At 41.2% G+C, this 23,094-nt stretch overlaps 1 protein-coding gene across 1 annotated transcript in view; it reads right to left on the bottom strand.

Moving 5' to 3' along the window:
- Positions 1–7,792: 7,792 nt before the first annotated feature.
- PCCB (propionyl-CoA carboxylase subunit beta) overlaps positions 7,793–23,094 on the bottom strand; it is a 238,766-nt gene continuing 223,464 nt past the window's right edge. Inside the window, exons 14-15 of the mRNA XM_069213539.1 lie at positions 14,578–14,677; positions 7,793–8,310 (exon numbers count right to left, since the gene is read on the bottom strand). Coding sequence (XP_069069640.1) covers positions 8,189–8,310; positions 14,578–14,677 — 222 coding nt within the window. The 3' untranslated portion in view covers positions 7,793–8,188. The remainder of the gene's footprint in view (positions 8,311–14,577; positions 14,678–23,094) is intronic.

Genomic DNA, 23,094 nt, shown 5'->3' on the forward strand with positions numbered 1-23,094 from the left:
TTTCCCCCATGTTCACAGTGAAAGAGCTTCATACTGATTTCAGGGAACAGTACAAGAGAATGTGTGGGATTTTACAGGGAAAGAAGTGGGTTTGATTAAAGGAGTGGAGCCGATTAAGGTTACTCTGAAGCTGAACACAGTGTTTCTGAAGCTTCCACAGTACAACATGACACAAGATGTCCTGATGAAAGTGGCTCAGATAATTGCAGATTTTGTGAAGCTGGGAGCTTTGAAAGAGGTGTTGAGCAGCCCATGTAATTCACCAAAAATGGGTTTGAAGAAGCCATGTGGGAAGGTTCGAATTGTTCAGGAATTGAGAAAGGTAAATGACATTGTGGTCATGTGTTGTCCCGTAGTGCCCAACCCAGCTGTAATAATGTTCCACATTCCACATGATGCAGAATGGTTCACAGTGGTTGATGTGTCACAAGCTTTCTTTTCTGTACCTCTTCATGGGGATAGTCAATTTCTCTTTTGTTTCAAATTCCTGGATCGAGTCTACTGCTGGTGTAGACTTCCTTGTTCAATCAGATCTTGAAAAAGAATTTGGAATCATTACAGTTACCTTTTCAGTCGACTTTGGTACAGTACATTGATGATCTATTGACTGCATCCAAGACAAGGGACAATCGTAGGTATGACTCGAATGCCCTGTTGAATCATTTGGGAAAGTATGGTCATAAGGTGTCACCACTGAAATTGCAAAACTGTCAGAAGGCAGGGAAGTATTTGGGTCACCAAACTGAGAAGGGGTCGAGGAAAATATCCAGGGAGAGATTTACAAAGATACTGCAGAAAAGTTCCCTGAACACACAGAGAGATGTCAGGATGTTCCTGGGAATGGTAGGTTATTGTCGCCAATGGATCCTGAACATTTCAGAAATTTCAAAACGATTGCAGAAGTTGACTCATAAGGATGTCACCGATCCCATAGTGCTAGAACAGGATGAAATGAGAGCATTCACTGAGTTGAGAGAGAGTTTGTGCAGAGCTCCAGCGTTGGATATGCCTGACTAACCAAAACCTTTCACATTGTTTTGTCATGAGCGTGACGCATGTTCATTGTCTGTCTTGACTCAGGTCCATACAGATGCTCATCGCCCAGTAGCATATTTTTCAGCTACCTTGGACCCAGTTGCAGCAGCCTGACCAGGTTGTTTGCATGCAGTGGCAGTAGGTGTTCAAAGTCATTCACAGTGTGAAGGCGTGGTGATGTAATGGTCCCTCACTCGATTTAAATTTTGCTGATAAGGACGAAAACACAATACTTGACTGCTGCTAGGTTGACTAGGTATGAGACGAGTATTTTGGGTGCCCCAAAGCGACACTGAAAAGATGTACAGTGCTGAACCCGGCAACTTTACTTCCAAGTGATACTACTGAAATTGAGAAAGAGGAAGATGTTGAACATGATTGTCTCGAAGTAACTGAGTTGTGCACAAGACCTGACATTAGAGATACTAGATTGGAAGAAAATGACCAAATTGTCTTTGTTGATGGTTCTTGTTTGAGAGACTACACAGGGACATTGAGAGCAGGATATGCCGTGTGCACAATTACAGGTACCTTAGAAGCTTCCTGGCTTCGAGGAGTGTATTCTGCCCAGGTAGCGGAATTGGTCGCTCTTAGTAGGGCGTGCCATTTTTCTGCTCAATGGAGAGTCACTATCTACACAGTTAGTCAATACGGATTCAGGATAGTTCATGATTTTGGTCAATTGTGGTCACAGAGAGGTTTCCTGACCTCTACTGGATCGCCAGTGAGAAATGGTGAAAGAATAAAAGAGCTGTTATATGCAATTCAACTGCCTGAAGAAATTGCCGTGGTAAAATGCAGTGCACATTTAAAGTCACAGGATTATGTGTCATTGGGGAAAGGAAATGCGGATCAAGTCGCAAGGTTTTGCGCATTGAGCTGTATATCATTCAAGGACAAGCGGGAATTGTTACCCGAAGAAGACACAACATGTACGAGTTTTGCATTAAAAGTAATTGACACTTTGGAAGAGTTAAAATCTTTACAGAGTAATGTTGACAAAGAGGAGAAACGTTCATGGAGCAAAATGAAATGTGTTCAAAGACAGGATGAATTGTGGGTTTCAGAAGAGGGTCAGCTGGTTTTGCCAAACAGCCTGTTGTCCCAAATGGCAATGTATTATCATGGTCAGGCACCGACTGGGAGGGATGCCATGGTACGTCTGTTCAAAATTGATTGGTTCAACCCCAAGTTTAGACAAGCAACTGAAGCAGTGTGCCATCGCTGTGTTATTTGTCAGCAATTAAATGCGGGGAAAGGGACAGTGGTTAATTTGAGCCACACTGGAAGAGCAGAAGGTCAATTCAGCAGATTGCAATTGGATTTCATTGAGATGCCTGTGTGTGGAGGTCTGAGATATGTGTTAGTGATTGTTTGAATTTTTAGTCACTGGATTGAAGCATACCCTACACTAAGAAATGATAGTCTCACAGCAGCGAAACTGTTGCTTAGGGAACTGATACTGTGCTTTGGATTTCCGATCTCTTTAGAATCAGATAGGGGAACTAACTTCAGTAATGAGGTGATTAAACTATTGTGTGCAGCATTGAACATTGAACAAAAGTTGCATTGTAGCTACCACCCTGAAGCATCAGGACTAGTGGAGCAGATGAATGGTACCCTGAAGTCAAGAATGGCGAAAATGTGTGCAGCTACGAATTTGAAATTGCCCGATGCATTGCCTTTGGTGTTGATGTAAATGAGAAATACACCTGACAGGAAGACAGGACTGTCACCCCATGAGATCCTCATGGGCAGAGCAATGAGATTGCCAGCAATTCAAGCCAATGCCCTTGTGAACATTACAGATGATATGGTGTTGGATTACTGCAGGGGTCTGGCTAATGTAGAGCGCTCTTTCTCTCAGCAGGTAGAGGTCACCACACTTCCACCAATCCATGACCCTGGGCACAACCTGAGGGCCGGCGAATGGGTTGTTGCTGGAAGCATGTGGGCAAGACGTGTTTGGAGCTTCGTTGGAAGGGACCGTACCTGTGGTCCTAACGACTACGACAGCTGTGAAGCGTGCTGGGATCCCAAACTGGATTCACGCAAGTCATACAACGAAAGAGCATGTCCACTGAATCATGAAGAAGCGTTGTTGAGAGTACCAACAACCGTGCAACAAATTACAGCCCCGGAACAGGAGCAAAGAAGAACTGAAGCTGAACCCAAGCTTGTTGAAGACGGTTCCATCACCCCTGTGAGAGACAAAGGTGGAGACCTCCAGGAGGGTGCTGAGGAACCTATTGCGACTGAAACAGCAGAGGGCCTAATGTAGAGGGGGTTCTCCCAGAAACAGACGATTCCGAGAGACAAAGAGAGCAATTGCCAGACCCACAAGTGGAAGGAGTTGAGGTGGATCAAAGTCAAAGTGATCCGACTCCTCCTGAACCAGCTGCAGGCCAGTCAAGAGAAAACACCACAGAGAAGGAAAAGGATTCAATTCAGTCCTGAAGAGAATACTGACAAAAGGTTCGTTGAAAGGAGATAACTGGCTGAAATCGCAAGTGGAGAAAAGGAAAGAGGTGGTTGTTGAACCAAAAATAGAGGAAGAAGTAGACACTACGAGAAAAGAAGAACTAAGTGAAGGAGAGCTGAATGGTGATCGAAAGTTGAAAAGAAAGAGAATAGCAAGTCGAAGACACGCAGGACCTGAATGGGCGTATGCAACTACAAACAAATGGCAACAAGAGTTTATGTCTTTTTGTTTTGATAGGAATGTTCCAAGTCAATATTTTGAGGTGACCTGAAGAAAATCAAGGAGCTGAACTGTTGAGACAACCTGAGGAAAATAATTTTGAGAAACACTGTTGAAAGAAACCGGAAAAGACATTTGATAACCTAACCTGATTTGACAAGGCTACTAACTGACTTTGACAAGGAAAAGGGGTTCCTGGAAGTAAAACTGAACTGCTGAAAGAATGGTCTATTTTTGATTTTTGCTGCAAGTTTTCTAAGTTACTTCTGCTTTCTGATTCCTTACAGATCATGGCTGACGTAGATAAGCAGGTTCGAGATGCTAGGAACTGTAAAAATATGAGCATTGGTTTGGCAATTATGTGTGGAATACTGTTTATAATATTGATTGTGGGAATGTCTATTCTTGACGCGAAAGGAGCCAACCATACTTCTGCTTTTGAGACTACTACACTAACGGCTGTGGAGAGGTTTAAGTTAGATGAGAAGTATTTGCATGATTATACTAATGAGCAAGAGAACTTTCTTCTAATGTTTTCTATCGCTTGTTGAGTGAGTATGTTGAGAAGATGGATGCAAAGGATTGTCTTGTGTGTACGTAGATTCATTCATCAGTCGAGGAAGGAGTCACCTATCATAGTCTTGCACTAACTTACGGAATAAAGTTGCAGTCTGTTACTATCAAGGTTCTATAACCAGGAGTATATTCAGTATTTTTATTGTAATCACGATGTTGTGTTCTTGTTTGTTCCTATCATTAGGTATTTGAGTAGAATAGCGAAGGATAATGACATAGTATTAGTTAGAGGATTCTTTGAACCTACTTTAACGTTCGGCACAGCTTATGCGCACAAAAATAACCTGACACGCTTGCTTACACCTTTAGACAGAGCTTCTTAGATCATACTGATTACAGGAGAAAGGCGCTGAAGGAGAAATTAGAAAAAGGTTTAGAGAAGAGAACTTACAAGAATTATTATGTTTACACTGCAATTAAGACGCAAGGGAAAATAGCTTTAGACGCATTACACGTCAGGAAGCTTTGTATAGGCCAAAATCACGCACTGACACTATTTGTGGGTACGAGCGAATGTAGGCATGTGTTTTGGTTTCAGAGTAAATGAACATTTATGTTGAATGGGCAGGACCCTGCGATTCCAGGGACATATTATATTTGTGGACTTAATGCTTATTACCGTCTTCTAAGAGGATGGTATGGGACATGTTATTTGGGGATAGTTTTCTCAAAGATCTACCAGATGGAGGATTTGAAAAAGTTTCCAGGAATGACCGAATTACATCATAAGAGACAGAGGAGGGAGTCCTCTTCTGCGATAGTGGGAGATATATTTGGTGTGGTGATTCCTTCAGTTGGAGTCATCCTGAATTAGAACAAGATTCGAAAGTTGTCTACTATTGTGGATAACATGCTGACAAATTTTTCAGGGGCTATACTCCTGATAGATACTGAATTAGCTGTGGATAGAGCTAGGACTCTTCAAAATCGTCTTGCTTTAGACATTCTTTTAGCGAAGGATGGCAGAGTCTGTAAAAATGATTAACTCTAGGCATTGTTGCTCATATATCCCTAACAACAGTAAAGAGATAAGAGACTTACTTACTAATCTGACTAATGCAAGTAGTAATTTGAAGGAATTAAAAGAACCAGGTGTTTGGAAAAAGGTTGTTAAGGGGTTTGCTTCAGTGGGAAATTGGCTTAGTAGCATTTGGAATAGGGTACTATTGAAAATAATACAGGGGATACTAATTGTTATGGGTTTTCTATTAGGAATATGGGGATTATGCAAATAATGCAAGAGAATTAAATTGAAAAGGTCTAAGAATAATCAGAGGTGGGAAGAAAAGGGAAAGAAGTTATAAGAAACATTCAAGGAGAAGACAAAATGTTGAAGAAATCGAATTATAAAATTGTGGGTGGTAATTAGAGTGATGACACATTTAGTCATCAGAGGAGGGATTGCTGAAGCAGATGTCTTAATCAGAAATTATTGAGTGTTTAAGTATTTTGAATAATAACTTATGTAGAAAATGAACAACATAGGGGAAAATAATGTGCACGTTTGAAATTGTGACCTCGAAGAATGGCCACCATTGTTCACGAAATGTACTAAATAATTATTAATACTTATGAAATATAGAAAATATATTATATTAATGTAGTAATGTGTCATATTAAGGGTTATGAAGGGTTATTAGCGAGTGTCTTGGCCTAGTTGCCAGGCCTCATGCAGAAGCTGTATTTCTTAGCTTTGAATAGAAAATGCTGACAGAGTGAACGAACTGTGAAATGTTCATTGATTTAATAAAATGTTTAGCAGAAGCTTTTCATGAGAACCGACTAACAGAGACAGTGTCCTTAAAACTGTAACAAGCTATGTGTAATGTGTGAGAGAAGTACTTTCCCAGGACGCGAACAATGAAGACACTGACTGGAGACAAAGATGCAACAAATTCAATCCCTGATGAGCTGGATGATGAGGACATAGTAAAGCGGACCAATCAATGGTGTGTGAAGAAAGAAATATTAGAATTCATAGATTTGGTATAGAAAAATTATTGGGTAGAGCAATAACATATGATTAATTGACCAATAGGGAATTAGGGGATAGTTTGGGTGACTTTGATATTAAAACAATGTGACAAAGGGAAAAGATTCGAGAACAGATGATGAGACTAGAGAAAAAGTTTAGGGAATTACTGCGATATTTAGAGAAGAAGAGATTTGAGATTCTGACATTGGGCTCATACTGTCTGACTGAAAGGCTGATGTTCTGCTGATCGACTGATGACCTGAGGACGAAGACTGATTCTGCTTGCTGACCCAGACCGTGGATAGGTAGATATGACAATGTGACCGTAATGTATTATTATTCCTTTTCTTTCTAGGTACCAACTGCGCTGTCTTAATAGTTTTCCTCAGCTAGAAGTTTTTTCTAAATTATGTGTTCTAACTTGTTTTGCATGAAGCCCCGCATGCTGATGCTAATCTGGGTTAGCTGAGGCTATTCACATGACGACAGACAAATTGCAGGGACAAATGTTTGACGAGCTATCTTGCTGAATTCGATGTATGTGATTAATTCATCGCAAATGACTTTGTTATTAATCTGTATCGTTGCTTTAGAATGTGTTGTGATTCAAGCCTTGATTATGTTACGTTTCTTCTCTCGCTTTGGTCACCCAGTGTTTTTTTCATATCTGTTTCATTTGGTATAGAGATGAATCTACATGACTTTAGCATTATTAATATAAGGGAAATAAACTTACTAAACTTTACTAAAGGTGTGGTTATTCATGGCTGAAAAGTCATAGTGCGTGACAATTACTGACTCCATTGATTATTGATTAACTAATGCTGATTAATTATTGTGTATTGATTATTGTTCCTGTTCTGGAACTATGGTAAGAACATCTTAAACGAGTCAAAAGGTTCATCGACCTATATGCGTCCCCTTGTAAGTTTACTTATTAAGGACCGACGCGCTAACGCAGGTGAGAACTGTGCCCAGTACCAGGCCCGAGAGTGCTGCATACCTGACAAGTACCCGGGGAACAGGCTGAGCGCTCTACCGATGCAGTGAGGCACGTACTCTTTTTCTTTACTGGATGCATCAATTTAGCACCTGCGTTGTTTCCATCCTGCGTTGTGCAGAGAAGGCCTAAAATGGCGGACACCACTTGGGTTCACAGTGGGAGCCGATTCCAGGAACTATGCAGTGGCTCGGTAATCTGTAGTGCTCAACTCAGGCTGCCCCAGGAGTCATGTCATTCATGCCTCACTGCACTAATTCTGATGTGAATTGGAGCTGCAGCAGGAGACTGGTTACTGGGGTCCCAGCCGGGAGCTCATCAGGCAGAAGGCATACTTGCCTGGCTGCAGGCCAGCCCACCCCCACCACTGAAGTTTTGTTGCTGGATAGAGCAATTTGAATTTCAACACTTTCTTTAAAACCGTGAAAGTTACACTTTGAGGAAGGTTTCATATCAGAGAGGGTCTTTCTCAGCAGGCTACAGAATGGTTTGAAAAAGACAACTGTTAAATTTAAGAAATCTTTATTTTGAAATAATTCAAAGAAACTCAAACCATACTGGAAGTGAGTTCAATCTGAAATAAGAACAATTAAATTCAATACTTTCCGTATGAAACATCGCTGCAAAATCTCTATTTAAATTAATCACAACTGATCAAGAGATCCTTGATCCCGGCGGAAAAATAGAAGGGCTTTCTAAGTGTCATTATACTATATTTGGGCTAGTCATGTTCATTAACTATTCAGTCTTTTTCAAATATGCATTCACATTCATTGTTCCATTTTAGAACTTTTTTCTAGAAATTATAACTGGGACAACAAGGTTGTGGGGGTCACTGCATAGGTGTCACTTCTCCTTTCGTAGTGCTCAATATTTATGTTCATTTCACCGTTAATCCTTTCTACAAAGGGATGTTGGCATGCTTCTTCCAAGGATTTGCCTGCTGTTTACTGGCAAGCACATCCAGGTCACGGCAAATGCGTATTCGAGTTGTAGATGGCTGGATTATGTCATCAACAAATCCTGCAAAGATAATGGCAAAAGCTGATTTAATTTTAAGAAAGGCGTCAAGGGTTTCAACCAATTGATCTATGAATTAATTAAGTTAAACCAGAACTATATAAGGGAGAAGATTCAGATGGTTGTGAGGTACAGTGGCTTAAACGTACCATGCCACTTATATTGTGTTTCAAACCAACCCAAACGTTTATTTAGCACAGGATTAATAAGAAAAACAATGGCATCAGATACAGTATGACAGTAAGAAACGTGAACCTAGATTAATAAAAAATTACAAGGATGTATCCATTAGTATAGTTGAAGAGTAAAATATACACACTGAACTAATCAGCATTGTACCAAACATAATAATCTATAAACTTAACAAAACTGATAAAAAAGCAAGACGGTATATAGGTGTTAGCGAGCAAACATTATTAATAAAAATTGAGTCACTAAAACATGATGTGAAATAACGTAAAATAAAAGACCTAACTGAAAACCGTGTGATAGAAAATAAATGTGTAACTGATATGGAAATAAACAATGTGTATTAATGTGAAGTAATAATGTCTAATGAAAATGTATTTTGCTTAATCATAATTAAATGTAATAAAAAAAGATAATTATTAATATGTACTAAAAGGTTAATGGTTTAAAAATATGAAATGTTTTATTCTTAATGCTTAGCACTAGTTTAAAGGTCTCCCTTTACAGTAATTTTCCACAACGACGATGTTTTAAAAATGGTACGCTAATTCTGAAAAATAATGTTTTTTTCAAACATCCTGTGTGACTTGCACAGTGGGAATTTCTGTCCTCCTCTTACTGCTGGTGTCATATTTCCTTGAAAGAAAAATTGTTATGTAAATAATGAACCTCAGTGCTCAATGTAGTGTTTTCATGTTGCATATTTTGTTCTTACTGAAGTTTCATTTTTGTCAGGAAGCACATTATGTTTCCATACAGTTTTAAATGTAATTTTTGTATGGAGGCTGATGTCAGAAGAGATAGGAGTGACAGCGTGATCCAATCCTGGGTGACGGGATACATCTGAAGCGCAGATGATGTTTTACTGGCTGTAAACTAAACTACCTCATAATTCTGTCCAACAGAAGCTTAGTTAGTAACTTTTGGGACTTTAATATAGCAAGGTTTTAGGTGATATAAATCAGTTTTTCATTTTCCTGAGTTCTGTTCAGATGCTGCTGTTTAGTTCATTTCTATGATTATAACAGTTCAGATATATTAGGCCTAACTTTACTAAACTATTTCCCTTTCATGTCCTGATGCTGTTCCCTGAAGACCTGATGTTCCTGCGCTCTGCTGATGAAGATACTGATTGCTGATCTATTTAGGAGAGGTATGACCAATGTGCATTTGTCTTTCTTGCAGGTCTTTCTCCCTTAGAAAAATATATCCTCTTATTTTGGTTAGCGCCAAAGTTAGACATTTTCCAAATTCATTTTTGTCTTATTTTTCATTTGCATGAAGGCCACACATTCTTCTAATTAGAGTAATAGTTAGGGATGCCTGACCTAATGTCTAAATTTGGCTGTTTATTAACTGATTTTGTTTTATTCAACTCCACAAACTAAATGTATTGTGTGTCTATTTTTCACTTGACTCTGTGGCTATTCTGCTTTGTTCTTTTGGGGTGTTTAATATTAAATGCTTAGATTAGATTGAGATTCTTCAGGCATTTTGGACAGCATGTGATGTTTCTGTATTTCTATCATTCGGTCTTGTGCATGATTTACGTAATCTTAGCATTGTTAATCCAAAGGGCAATAAATGTTTAAACTTTACTAAACTGGTGTGGTGATTCATGGCCACATAGGTCATGGTGTGTTTAAATTACTGACTCCAATTGATTAGGTTAATTATTTGATGTCATATTTGATGATTATTGTTCATATTGTTTGATTGGATGATTTCACACTCCTGTTTGAGTCCAAAGGTCCAAGTCGACCTCTGAGGGTAACAGATGTCTTACCCTATATATGTCACTTTATCATAATAATATAAAAACAAATAAGGTATGACACACCTACATAGGCAAGATTAAAAAAGGCTACTGTACAATCCTTTCACAAACAATGTTGACCAGCATAAATCCTTTAGCTGAAACACATAGTGGATGTTTCCTTTTTAATGGATTCCTTTACATTTGCAGGAGCCACGTCATTGCAAAATGAGTGACATGTCCTTCTGATGAAGATAGTCTTAGGGTGCATGTTAGTCAGCTACACAGTGGTTGTTTTCCCAGCATACAGTCGACATTTGAACTTAATCTGTACAAGTCAGCAATCAAAGAACTTTGTAGGGAGGGCTCTGAATGGAGTCCCTGCTGTGAGTGGTTGAAGACAGCCACATGGCAAACGTACTTAACAAATTTTACTAGGCACTTACACTCAGGAAGGAAGTGACACCTGCAAGTAATCCACTCGTGAAGCACTGAAAATAGAAGGAGTGGCTGAGCAACTCCACAGGTATTCACCAGTGGTACTTACAAAATGAGGGGCAAATATCGAACTTAATAAGCGGCACACCTTTTATTTGTCTTGCCTAGACCAAACCAAACCTCACAGTACAAATCTGATTTATCCAGGTTAACTGTTCTTCAGGATTCCTCAGAGAAACATCAACGGCTATGGGTAACCTAAAATATCTTTGTGCAGCAGAGTTCATTGCAAAACGAAAGCTGTTTCAAGCAAATTGGTTGAAATAGGAATGCCCCAAGGCTTCCTCCATTGAGTCGGCCGCTTCTCTCAATGTGTAAACATAGGGCTTAATGAACAATGAAGGAAACATCACCACCAATGATCCACAACTTTTGTCTTCTATAAAGCACACAGGATCCAAGCTTTTTTCGAAATTTCTAGGATTTTCTAGACAATGAAAACAATCTTAGAATTCGGAAGATAGCATTCTGTTCAAAACAGAATGACTCTCATGCCGAGAATTAAAAAGACAAATCTTTTCCCTTACTGGAGTGGGCACACATATGAGGCACAACAGGGCTATTACAGATACTGTGGCAATTGTGGTGCGTTAACTTCTGCAATCCAGGTGGCAGTAATCCCATGATGAGGAATTACCATGGGATTACAAAGTGACACCACATGAAGCTATTATGGAATGATGAAGAGCATTGGAAATCAGTGTTTTCTCACAAATTGCTGTCATTCCTGATTTCTAGGCTATTTTCTGGGCAACAACTTCATAAAGATATGACCTGAATAATTTGTCCTCTGAAACACCAGTGGTAAAACGTGTTTGTGGTATTGGTGCTTTAGATGCCAATTTGGGCAGAAACTCAGTTTTACCCTGAAATCATTACTCTGTGGTTACTTTTAAAGTGGCCCATATGTAGTAAATCTGCATCTGTCCTTCATTTTTTATTTTTAAATATTTTCATTGCTTTTTAACTTTCTGCGATCCTTTAATACAAACCAGTGTTGCGCATCAGAGGAGTAATATGGAAATTAGGCAGTAGAACTGCATTGAGTATTAACACTGTACATTTCATTAAGTACATCATTAGAAAATGGTGCACAGTTCCTGTGTTCATTTACGGTATCATCACTGTGCCGGGTTAAGCAGTCCATTAAACTATAACATTTTAATGATAACCCTGACCACCCCTACTCAGCTGTCATCTAATTGCCTTGTTTTGATTCTCTGTCATTCCCTAGTTTGGAAGTGATCATCTTTTGCAGCAGGACCCAACAGTATCCAAAAAACACCATCTTTCACATCATATTTACAGCCCTCAGGAGTTTTGAGTTATGCAGGTGATTTGATGGTTTAGGATGTAGGCCCAGCATACACGCTTCCTTTTTCCCAAGCCATGTGGGGTGGGTAGTATGTTCTAGTTCCAGCATCACTTGGCACCAGAAGGCAATGATTGTGGGGTATTCCCATCCCACGTGTATAAAGTCAGCATCCACCAGCAAGCACCGCTGATAAGGCTTGCCTGTAGGTCTCTCTGTGATGTTCAATCTATTGGGGAGGTCATCTTAAGATATGTACTGGACACTCGTCATTACAAGTTACCCAGCTACATAATGGCTCCATTGAAACCTAAGGTGTTTGGTATCAAACACCTTGTCTTAATTAATCCGGACTGATGCTAGTCCTGGATTTACTCTGACATGCACCCAGAGAGCACCTTAGAGGTGTCCTCCGAAACGTGTCAGACCCTTGGTGTGCTGGCTGACTGGCACAGACCAACATGGCACCACAGACATATTTCCGGCCAGGAGGTGAGAGCCCATGCTCTCAGAGGTTAGAACCAATGCTTGCTCCCGAGAAGGCTTTATCACCTCCTCCTGCAGGATGGCTAGTGAATCTGCATTCCAAGACCAGGGACTTCAAAGACCCTGCCAGCTTTGATATACACCCTACTTTCCCCAGACCTTGGAGTTGCCACCCCCTTACCTGAGGCCTATTTGGCGCCAGGACAGGCAGGAAATTAGTTATTCAGGAGACATGTCTCCCATTTGGGCTAGTCATATCCCTAAGGTGGGCTACCTGAAGTGGACACAAGAGGAAGGGTTCTACCATCTCGTTTTTGGTGGAACTAGGAATCCTGGGACAGGATTATACCCACTTTCCACAGGATGTAGTCATATAAGGGGTGTAGTCACCCCAGGGATAAGTTGCCCATTAGCTACTAACCTACACTCCTCTAAATTGAGTATTTAGGTGGCTCCCTGACACCAGGACATTAGATTCATCTGACCCATGAAAAAGAGGACAAAGAAGAGCTGAAGAAGCAAGAAATGCTGGTGGACCTTTGGCCCAAAACCCTGCCTGCCTACCTGCTCCTGTTCTGAAAACTGCGACATCCTGACTCGTCCTGCAGCTGTGCAATCTCCAAAAGTCTTGGAGAGCCTCCAGCACTTCATCAATTTGTCAACATCTCCCTTGAAGTGGAGGAGCCACTTGCAGTCTGCAAGCACCAACCGCAGCATCCGGCACACCGTTCTGCTGAACATTGGAGTCACCGATGTAGAGGAGCCACTTGAAGTTTGCAAGCACCAACCGCAACGTCCGGCACACCGTTCTGCTGAACACCAGAGTCACTGATGCAGCAGCTGCCAGGAGAAGGTCACCGTACTCCAAGAAGTCAAACCTGTCTCCCATTCAAGTGTTAAGACACCAGGATCCACCCGTGTCGGGTACAGGACACCTTGCAACAACCAAAGCTTGTTTGTAGTCCAACCCGGACTCCAACACCCAAACAGAAGGCCAGACATCAGGAGACGTCAGCAACACAGAAGACATCACCAAGGGTCACCCTGCTGCCCTCTTCTGTCCCACTTTTGTAGGTTCACTCAAGAACTGTGGGCGCCTTCACATCGGAGCAACAATGACAAAGACCCGCTGCACCCGAGTCCCCTGGCCTGGGTCCACGACATACAATGGCATTTCTTTGCTCTCAGGACCCCAACTGACTAAACAACCTGTTGGGAGCTGCAAGACTGGTTTCTAGTCCCCCTTTGCAGTCTTTTTCTCAGTGGTTCCCCTCATCCCCAGCTGTGTAGTTCGCAATGCCCCAATCCAACCAGCATCACTGCACTGGGATGCCCCAGGGCAGGTAAAACTGCACTGCTGGTGTTTTTAGTGACCTTGCCCCTCTAGCACTATTCAACCTACAGGGGACCACCAAGAATTGTCTGCAAAGACCCCCTTGCAGTAAAAGCACTTTCAAGTCCTTATTACGTGAAAGCGCATTAGAGTAATAGTGTTCTATATTGCAAAAACATTGATACAACTGGAACAGTACTTATCTTCTTTGAAGTCTTCTGTTGTTGAAACATCATATAAACAAAGTAACTATTTTTCTAAATATTGGGCTTGAGTGCCTTTTTGAGTGTCTGTATCTCATTTATTGACTATGTATTCAACAAATGGTTAGCACTATTCTCTGAAATCTTTGCCTGTACTGTCTGCATAGTGTACCCCTACATTTGGTACACTACACAGATAGCCAGCTTCCTAAAGTGAGGTAGTCTTCTACATGATCATCCAAGTACAAACACCAGTGGGACTGAGTACATGCTCAGCCAAAAGAGTGGCTGTTGTGAAAACATGGAACTTTTGCTGTAACCATGCAGTACCACCAAGCAAGGCCCGACATGATCTGTCTCAAACTCATAAAATACTCCATCAACAAACAATTTAATAACAAATGTTGTTCAGTTAAATTGTTATTCACAGACCTCAATAGAGGACACATATGGCAAAGGTAGAAAAGATTTCAAATGGACCGGAAGACATTACCTCTTACAGCAGCGGGAAAGGGGTTAGCAAACTTCTCCACATATTCTGCCTCAGCTTGGGCTTGGTCCTGCTTCCCTCTGAAAATTATTTGAACTGCTCCCTAAAATACAAAACACAAATGGTCAATAAGCAAAATGATGTAGTTAAAGCAGTTATTTGGCCAATAAACAAGTAACCCTTTAGCCATAACCACATTTTGATCAATTTGTGGAAATTATGTATGCTAAATTCAGCGTTAGATGACCAACCATTAAACTCCCACCCACCCAAACCTTTGTAAAGTGGTTTCCCCATTATGGGGTGACTCGTCTATATACATTTTGACTGCAAAACCGATGTCAGAGTAAATGCATACTGGTTAACTGTAGCAAACAAAAGTTGCAACTAGAAGGTGTCCCAACTTTGCAAAATAATTTATTTGGAATTTTGAAAAAATCGTAATGTTAATGATATCTGTTTTAGGTAAACAGCACATAAAACAATTATATACAATTTGGGATGCACCTTTCAATGGCAAATTATGAACAAGGATTGCATATATGCTTTGTAAGTTTTTTTTGTATCGGTTTCTCCGTCTCTCAACTTCTTATTTACCAAACATAATGATCTCAGGGTACCTTCTGAAGTTCGTCCATTCTTTATTTATTGATTGTAAAAAATAAAAAATCTGAACAGCCCAGATTACCACAATCCAGGAGACAACATTTTCTAATTTCTCACCAAACATGTCCTTAGGAGAAAACCACTTCTGGATATTCACCAACTTATATCAACACATCACTTGTTTTCAGTCACTTCCTATTTACGAACAGGAAATGTGATTCTGATAAACATACTGTGATAGTATGAATACACTATCTGCATTATGAAAGAGCTGTATCATTGGCTTGCCTAAATTTCAAGATAAAAAGATGACAGAGAAAACAGGTAAATATCAGGAGATTATATATGCTGTGCCAGTATACACAAACTTCAATGGTGTACGCTCAAATAAACTTAGCTGAAGTACAGCCATTTTTGTGCAGGTAAAATTAAGCCAGATAAAAAAAATCCTACAGCTAAAAATATGTAAGCTTCCCATCAATGTATTATCCTTTCATCCAATGTATACACATACACTTAGTCCTTCTCTTCTAAAACAAACTAAAATGTCAAAAGGCAATAGACTTCGAAATCAATGTTCTCTACTATGCAGATGTTGTAATTACGAACACAAATTCACAGTTATCAACAATGCCAAAAGTTCTGAGAAATAGGAGATTCTACGTGATTTTTTTTTGTTCATAAATGTTAAGAACAAAGTATTTATGCTCACCTAGGAGTGATCGCTATGTTAAAAATGTTAATTTAGTGATCAACTTCAGGTCTTTGTCTTGGAGCCGTCTGCTTAGGAAGAGTCATGTGATAAACAGCAAAGCGCAATGGTTATATGATGTTACAACCCATGCTTTTACCACACATCAGCCATTACCTCGCATGAATTTACCACGCATGTAAGCATAAATAAGGTAAGTGAATTATACACACACACAAAATTGTTTTTGAGGGAGGAGACCCCCAACCCCCCCCCATTTTTAAAAAATAAGTTGATTTGATTTACTTTACTAATTACCCTTACCACCCTATGCCCTTACCGACCCAAACCCAAAAAATAAAATTTCCATCAAATACCCTAAATTATCCATTACACCAATGCCCTTATCCACCACTAACCCTAAAACACCCTTATACCCAATACCCTTATCAATCCCAAACCCTAAAAATGCCATTTCCAACCAATACTTTTACCCACCCCTAAACCCTAAAACACCCTTACCACTAACTACCCTTACCTTGAGCTTTACCCACTTCTAAAAAGAATCTGACAACCCAATACCCTTTTCAACCCTAAACCCTAAAAACACTGTCTCCATAAAAATACCCTTCCCACCTCTCAACTCTAAAAACACCCTTACAACTAAATACCCATCCCACACCTAAACCCTAAAAAACCTTTACAACCCAATCCCCTTATAAACCCTAAAAAATACTGTTACTCCTCAGTAACCGTAGCTTGCTTTAAACCCTAGAAATACCCTTACCACTCTGTACTCCTACCCACCCCTAAACCCTTAAATGTATGTTTGCACATACACACACAGACACACACAAATATGTACATATACTTACCTTAACTAGATTTACAATGCATGGTAAAGGAATGCGCTGTAAAAGCACAAAAAAAAAAAGCAGGTGTGGTAAAAGCTGAATGGTAAAGGCACTGTGTGGTTAATACTGTGTTGTAAAGGATGTTCCAACTCTCTATATTTCAGCACTGTAGATGCTGTAAAGACATGGGATGTTTTCTGTAACCGCTGAAGGTTTGGGAAAGGGAACTGAACATATAAACAAGGTACTCTCAACATTGAACATGATAAACCTCATTAGAGGGAATTTAAGGGCAGAAACACGTTGATCTTGCATAATGGGTTGACTTAACCCCCATTATTTTAACTCTCCCCATTGGAGACTAGAATAAAGTTTGCTTATGCTCATTAATAAGGTCGTTTTTATAATAACCTTTTCTCCCCTCTTCCTCCTAAGTCCCACAAGGTCAATTGATCATCACATTTAGGAGGGCTCCCGAAACATACCCCTAGAGCTCCCTATTATAGGTAGCAGCTCACACCTGGATCTACCCGACCAGTGCCAGGAAGGGCCCCATGGTGAAGCATGCCACCTCTGTGGGAAGTGCGAGGATTCTGTTCTGTTGAGAGGGAGCTCCAATACATAGTTACGCTTTAAGCAAGAGAAGAAGGTTTAGGCTCAGGTCAGTGATATTTGGTGTATGGACATTCTCTTTCAGTCATGTATCACATGTACGTTTTCTATGACTGTTCCCAATCACACGCCCCATTCGTATGATATATTAGCCCATTCACAGACCTCCGAGGAGAGTCTGCTGATTTCTGCCAGAATCAGGGCTTGGATCATGCTAAATTTATTCCACGTTTCTAACCTGGAACAAATAGATCCATGGTAATTGACATGGACAGTGAATGAAATTCCAATGGTTAACACTGAGGTGGTATAACCCCTTGCAGAGCCCAGTTGTCGCCAACAGGTGACAAACAGCCATAGATGTACAAACACCTGTTGTTCGAAGAGGTTGAGGCGATATTAAATTGCTCACCCAATCACAATGGTGCCTCTCTCTGAAAAAATGCCCCAGTCCAACCGGGGAAGATACAAGACTACTTTAAGAAAAGGTCAAAGGACCAAAGTCTGGATCCAGTTTCGACCAACAATGGTGCGACTTTATTAACAACGCACCTGCTACCTACTCTCCCTTCAAATGATATAACAAACATGACAAATGTATTGGTGCATAGGTGCGGATCTCCCCATGCGGAAATAGAGGGCAATATTCCTAATCCTGTCATACCACCGAGTTCTGCGATCAATCTGATCTCAAACATACCTTGTAGAAACCGGTTTGAGGCCCTAGCTGAGGATGATGAAACTTCTAGAGTTTTTGATACAACTACAGATGATATCAACAAAGAGGCTATCCCCTGCACCCCAAAACTAGTTCCCGCCTCCCTCTCAATGCACCCCGCCACCGAGCCTAGCAATGCCCTTATACTACAGAGAATAGAAGAAGTTAGGTCCCTGGTCTTACAACTGGCCAAATGCTTTCGGGAGAGTTTAGAGTGTGGATGCAAGCGCAATTTTAGGGATGAAGGGGCGAATGTAGGTCATACATTGCCTGATTTAACACCATCAATCCGGCTTGCACAGGGGGGCCAGGTTATTAATCACCAAAAGGGGAAGATACATCGGGCTGGCTCGGATGGGAATGCAATATGCCCTGAATCCAACACTACACAGGCGAGCCAACATAGTAAAAGATCACTAGAGGAGGGGGATACTATGGAAAACCATAGTGTTATTAACAAATTCTCCCCAGGGCCCTCCAATTATCTGTCAAAGAGCCGTAAACAGACTGACAATCTCCCATTCAGGAGGTCCTACGCCATACCCAATGCCAGCGACCTATTCGCTCCCAAACTCTTCCCCGGTTGTCCTAGTGCCCCTTCTTATCAGAGGCCTCCTCACGATCCAGTCTTATTGCCAAACCCCCAATGCCTCAAGCTTGGAACAAATATTCTCTTTTTAAAACAAGTCCCGAAATGGCTACCAGGACTCAGCGAGGATCATGAGTCTAGGGTTAACAAAGTAATCCACTGGTTACGACACCAAAGAAATTGTCTATCGGTCATACGTTCAGATATTCGTAACACTAAGCGGTGGTGTCCTTTAGGGTCTACCCATGACATAATTTCAATCGAGTTTCATAATAGATCCCTGGCAGAAAACCTTATTCTGCTCAATAACCGAACTCTCCATCTTATGGAACAAAGAAGGGGACATATTACCTTAGAGACAGTACTGGAGATGGAAGACCAACCACTAAATTCTGGTTACTCATGCAACAATGTAACTAGTAACCAGTCCAGGTATGCCGACTCTATCCGGCTTAACCCAGTATGACTGGCAATAGCCCAGGGAACAACTCTTGGGACTAGTTTAGCGGAACCCAGTCCCATGATTTCTGAAGGACCTACCGACACAGAGTTGATTCCTGAGAGGCCCAACCTACAGCCACTAAGCTCGGTCTTTGAGGAAAAAGGCATATCAATTATGACATGGAATTTAGCTGGCCTTGGGAGGAAATTAGACGATACTGACTGGTGCTCATACATCAACACCCAAGACATATGTCTTTTTCAAGAAACATGGGCCGAAGAGCTGATTACCCTAGATGGGTTTCTTTCCTTTAATGTGGCTGCTCAACCCTCCACAAAACTGACGTGTCGAGCCAAAGGAGGACTTCTGATGTTAATAAACAAAACTGCGCAGTGTACATACAAGACACTAAAGTTTGATAGCCCAGACCTGATGGGGCTACAAATCACGTTCCAACAGGATTTGACCATAATCTTTGTCAATGTCTATGCCCGTTCGGTTTCGCGAGGGGTTGAGTCCCAAGTTTTAAAACTGCTTCTTGATTTTCTAGACACCTTACAATCAACCTCCTACCTAATAATAGCCGGGGATGTAAATTGCACTTTTGAACCCTCTGTGATACTAACTGGTCTCACGGAGGATGAAGATCAAACATGGGGGATTGCACAGCTGACTAGTGACAACAACTGTCCTAATTCCAGTGTAGCTATCCAATTGGCATCCCTTTGTTTGAAACATGGTCTCAGGGCATGCAATGGCTGCATGCCCTCTGACCTGGATACTGCACCCACTTTCAAACGTGGTTCAATTACAAGCGTAATTGATTATTTCCTAGTGGATGTGAGATTGTGGCCCTTTTTGAATGATATGAAAGTGGATGTTAGAACTGAAAGCGACCATTATCCCTTGCTACTCTCTATGTCAGGCGATGTTTTTGGTAGGACCTTGAACAAACAAACTACTTTGGTTCCCATTCCTACCATGAACATCACATCTACTAAGGTCAAGTGGCCAAAGGTCCAGTCAAATCCTTATTTGGTAAGTGAGATTTATCAGGCCTTCATAGACATCCTTGCTCCATATAGTGACTATGATTCCAATTATATCCCCTTCTTATCCATACATGAAAATATGATCATTAGATTACAACGCATATTCTATAGGAAGGTTGGGGCAAGACACCAAGGAGCTACTTCTAGCTCATGGTTTGACGAGTCCTGTCATACGGCCAAGAAAGGATTAAAAGGTGCCCTCATGGAAGGAACCCATGGGGAAATACAACTAGCTAGATGTATCTATAAAGAATCCATTACCCGAGCAAAACAAATCTGGGAAGACACCACCTGGCAGGAGTTGTTGGATGCTACACAATCCAACAACAATAAATTGTTTTGGGAATTGTTAGGTAAGCGGGAGAAAGAGGGCAGGATTGGTGTGAGAAGCCATATACAGCCAGAAAGATGGGTCGAGCATTTTTCGGGCCTATATGGAAAAATTGAGACCCCCCACAATTTCAGTTACAGGGGAAGCAGGCCAAGATTATCTCCTGGCTCCTGATGAGCATCACGGGCCAGCTCCCCTCGTAGGGGGTCCACAGGATTCTAAGAGCCATATCCGCTTTACTACCAAGGAAACAGCCGATGCCATTAATACGCTAAAACTTGGGAAAGCTCCGGGCCCAGACAAAATTCCGGGGGACCTTTATTCGTCAGAACCAATAGTCTGGACCTGGTACATCAACACACTCTCCAATAAAATTGCTGAAGGGGGGCAGATTCCCACGACATGGAAGGGTTTCTTTCCTTTAATGTGGCTGCTCAACCCTCCACAAAACTGACGTGTCGAGCCAAAGGAGGACTTCTGATGTTAATAAACAAAACTGCGCAGTGTACATACAAGACACTAAAGTTTGATAGCCCAGACCTGATGGGGCTACAAATCACGTTCCAACAGGATTTGACCATAATCTTTGTCAATGTCTATGCCCGTTCGGTTTCGCGAGGGGTTGAGTCCCAAGTTTTAAAACTGCTTCTTGATTTTCTAGACACCTTACAATCAACCTCCTACCTAATAATAGCCGGGGATGTAAATTGCACTTTTGAACCCTCTGTGATACTAACTGGTCTCACGGAGGATGAAGATCAAACATGGGGGGTTGCACAGCTGACTAGTGACAACAACTGTCCTAATTCCAGTGTAGCTATCCAATTGGCATCCCTTTGTTTGAAACATGGTCTCAGGGCATGCAATGGCCGCATGCCCTCTGACCTGGATACTGCACCCACTTTCAAACATGGGGGATTGCACAGCAGAAATTATCCCCATCCATAAAAAGGGTAATGCAAACCTCCCGACAAACTATAGACCAATCAGTCTAATCGATAACATCCCAAAAAATATTTGCCAAGCAACTTCTAGGTAGATTAACCCATTGGGCCAAAAATCACCATATTCTTTCCCCTCTTCAAGCTGGATTTCGACTAAGGATAAGTACAGTAGATCAGGCCTTTAGATTGGCCATTCTGTACTGGAAATATACAGCCCTGGCAAAACAACCATTATATATCGCTTTTGTTGATTTGAGATCAGCATTTGATCTAGTTGTGGGAGGTGCTACAAAAAATAGGGACTCCAGACAATTTAATCCAACTTCTGAAGCGGTTGCATGAGGACACATATGCGCAGGTGAGATGGGGAAACTCAGGTGAACTAATGGACAAAATCCCCATAAATAGGGGCGTTCGACAGGGTTGTGTGTTGGCACCATTTTTATTTTCTATTTTTATCAATGAGGTTGTACAGGTTTTAATGACGTGCCAGAATGATGCCCCCACCTTATGCGCCCAAAAAATTCCAATCCTTCTTTTCGCTGACGACTCTCTTCTTATTTCTAAATCTCCCATGGGCCTCCAAACTCTTATCAATAGATTTAACTCCTTTTGTCAAGATCACGGCCTAGAGCTGAACCATAAAAAAACCAAGTTAATGGCGTTCCGTTCAGGAGTGCGGAAGAAATGTACTATCCATTTAGAAGGGAACCTCCTGGATAAGGTTTCTTCCATTGATTATTTGGGTATAAGGTTTACTGATAATCTGAACTGGGCAGAACAGATCAATAAAAGTGTGGGTCGCCTGCAGCACGGTGCAGCATCAATCCTGCGTTTCTATAGGGGTACAACAGCAAAAACTGTCTCCCCGGCAATTAAGATCTATATTGCCAGAGCACAGGGTGCCGCCGCATACGGAGCAGAGGTCTGGGGTTTTTCTGATTGTAACAGGCTCACTATCAGTGAGAACAGTTTCGCGAGGTCCTTGTGTGCCTGTCCTTCTAGTACTCCATTGATACCACTGCTCTTAGATCTGGGCCTGAGACGCATAGCCGATCTCATTATTTTAAGACCATTATTATATTGGATAAGACTATGGACTGTCCCTGAATTAGATGTTTATAAGACCTCACTCCATGACCTGCTATTGTGCTCCAACTCAACCTCTATTCCTTGGGTTAAACATGTATCCAGTTGGTTTAATAAACTTGGCCTCAGCCATTTTTGGGAGGAACCCCACAAACTAGAAAAGGCTCACTCCATTGTACTGAAATGCATATATTGGTCCTATGTACGCAATGATTATATCACCCACAAAACCTATGGCACCTTAACAAATCGTTTTACAGATTTTAAGTGGTACCCACAATTTGAACCATATCTAGACAGTATTCCTGACATTCTCAGTAAAAGCTTATATGCCAGATTCCGTTTCCGGTCGTTGCTGCTGAAGTCATTGATGTGCAAATGGGGTGCAAAAACAGATACAAGTACATGCCCGGTTTGTGGTGCAAAATCAAGAAACGGTGGAACATTTTATGTTTTTTTGCCCTGCTTACTCTCTTCCTAGGTCTAAGTGGATCCGTCACACTTGTCGCGAAATGGGGATAAGAGACTGCCTCTGCTCTGAGGATCCTAAAAAGTCATCATTCCACGGTTTTAATACTTGCTGTCAGTAAAT

Source organism: Pleurodeles waltl, chromosome 11, assembly GCF_031143425.1.
Source record: "Pleurodeles waltl isolate 20211129_DDA chromosome 11, aPleWal1.hap1.20221129, whole genome shotgun sequence".
Taxonomy (NCBI): Eukaryota; Metazoa; Chordata; class Amphibia; order Caudata; family Salamandridae; genus Pleurodeles; species Pleurodeles waltl.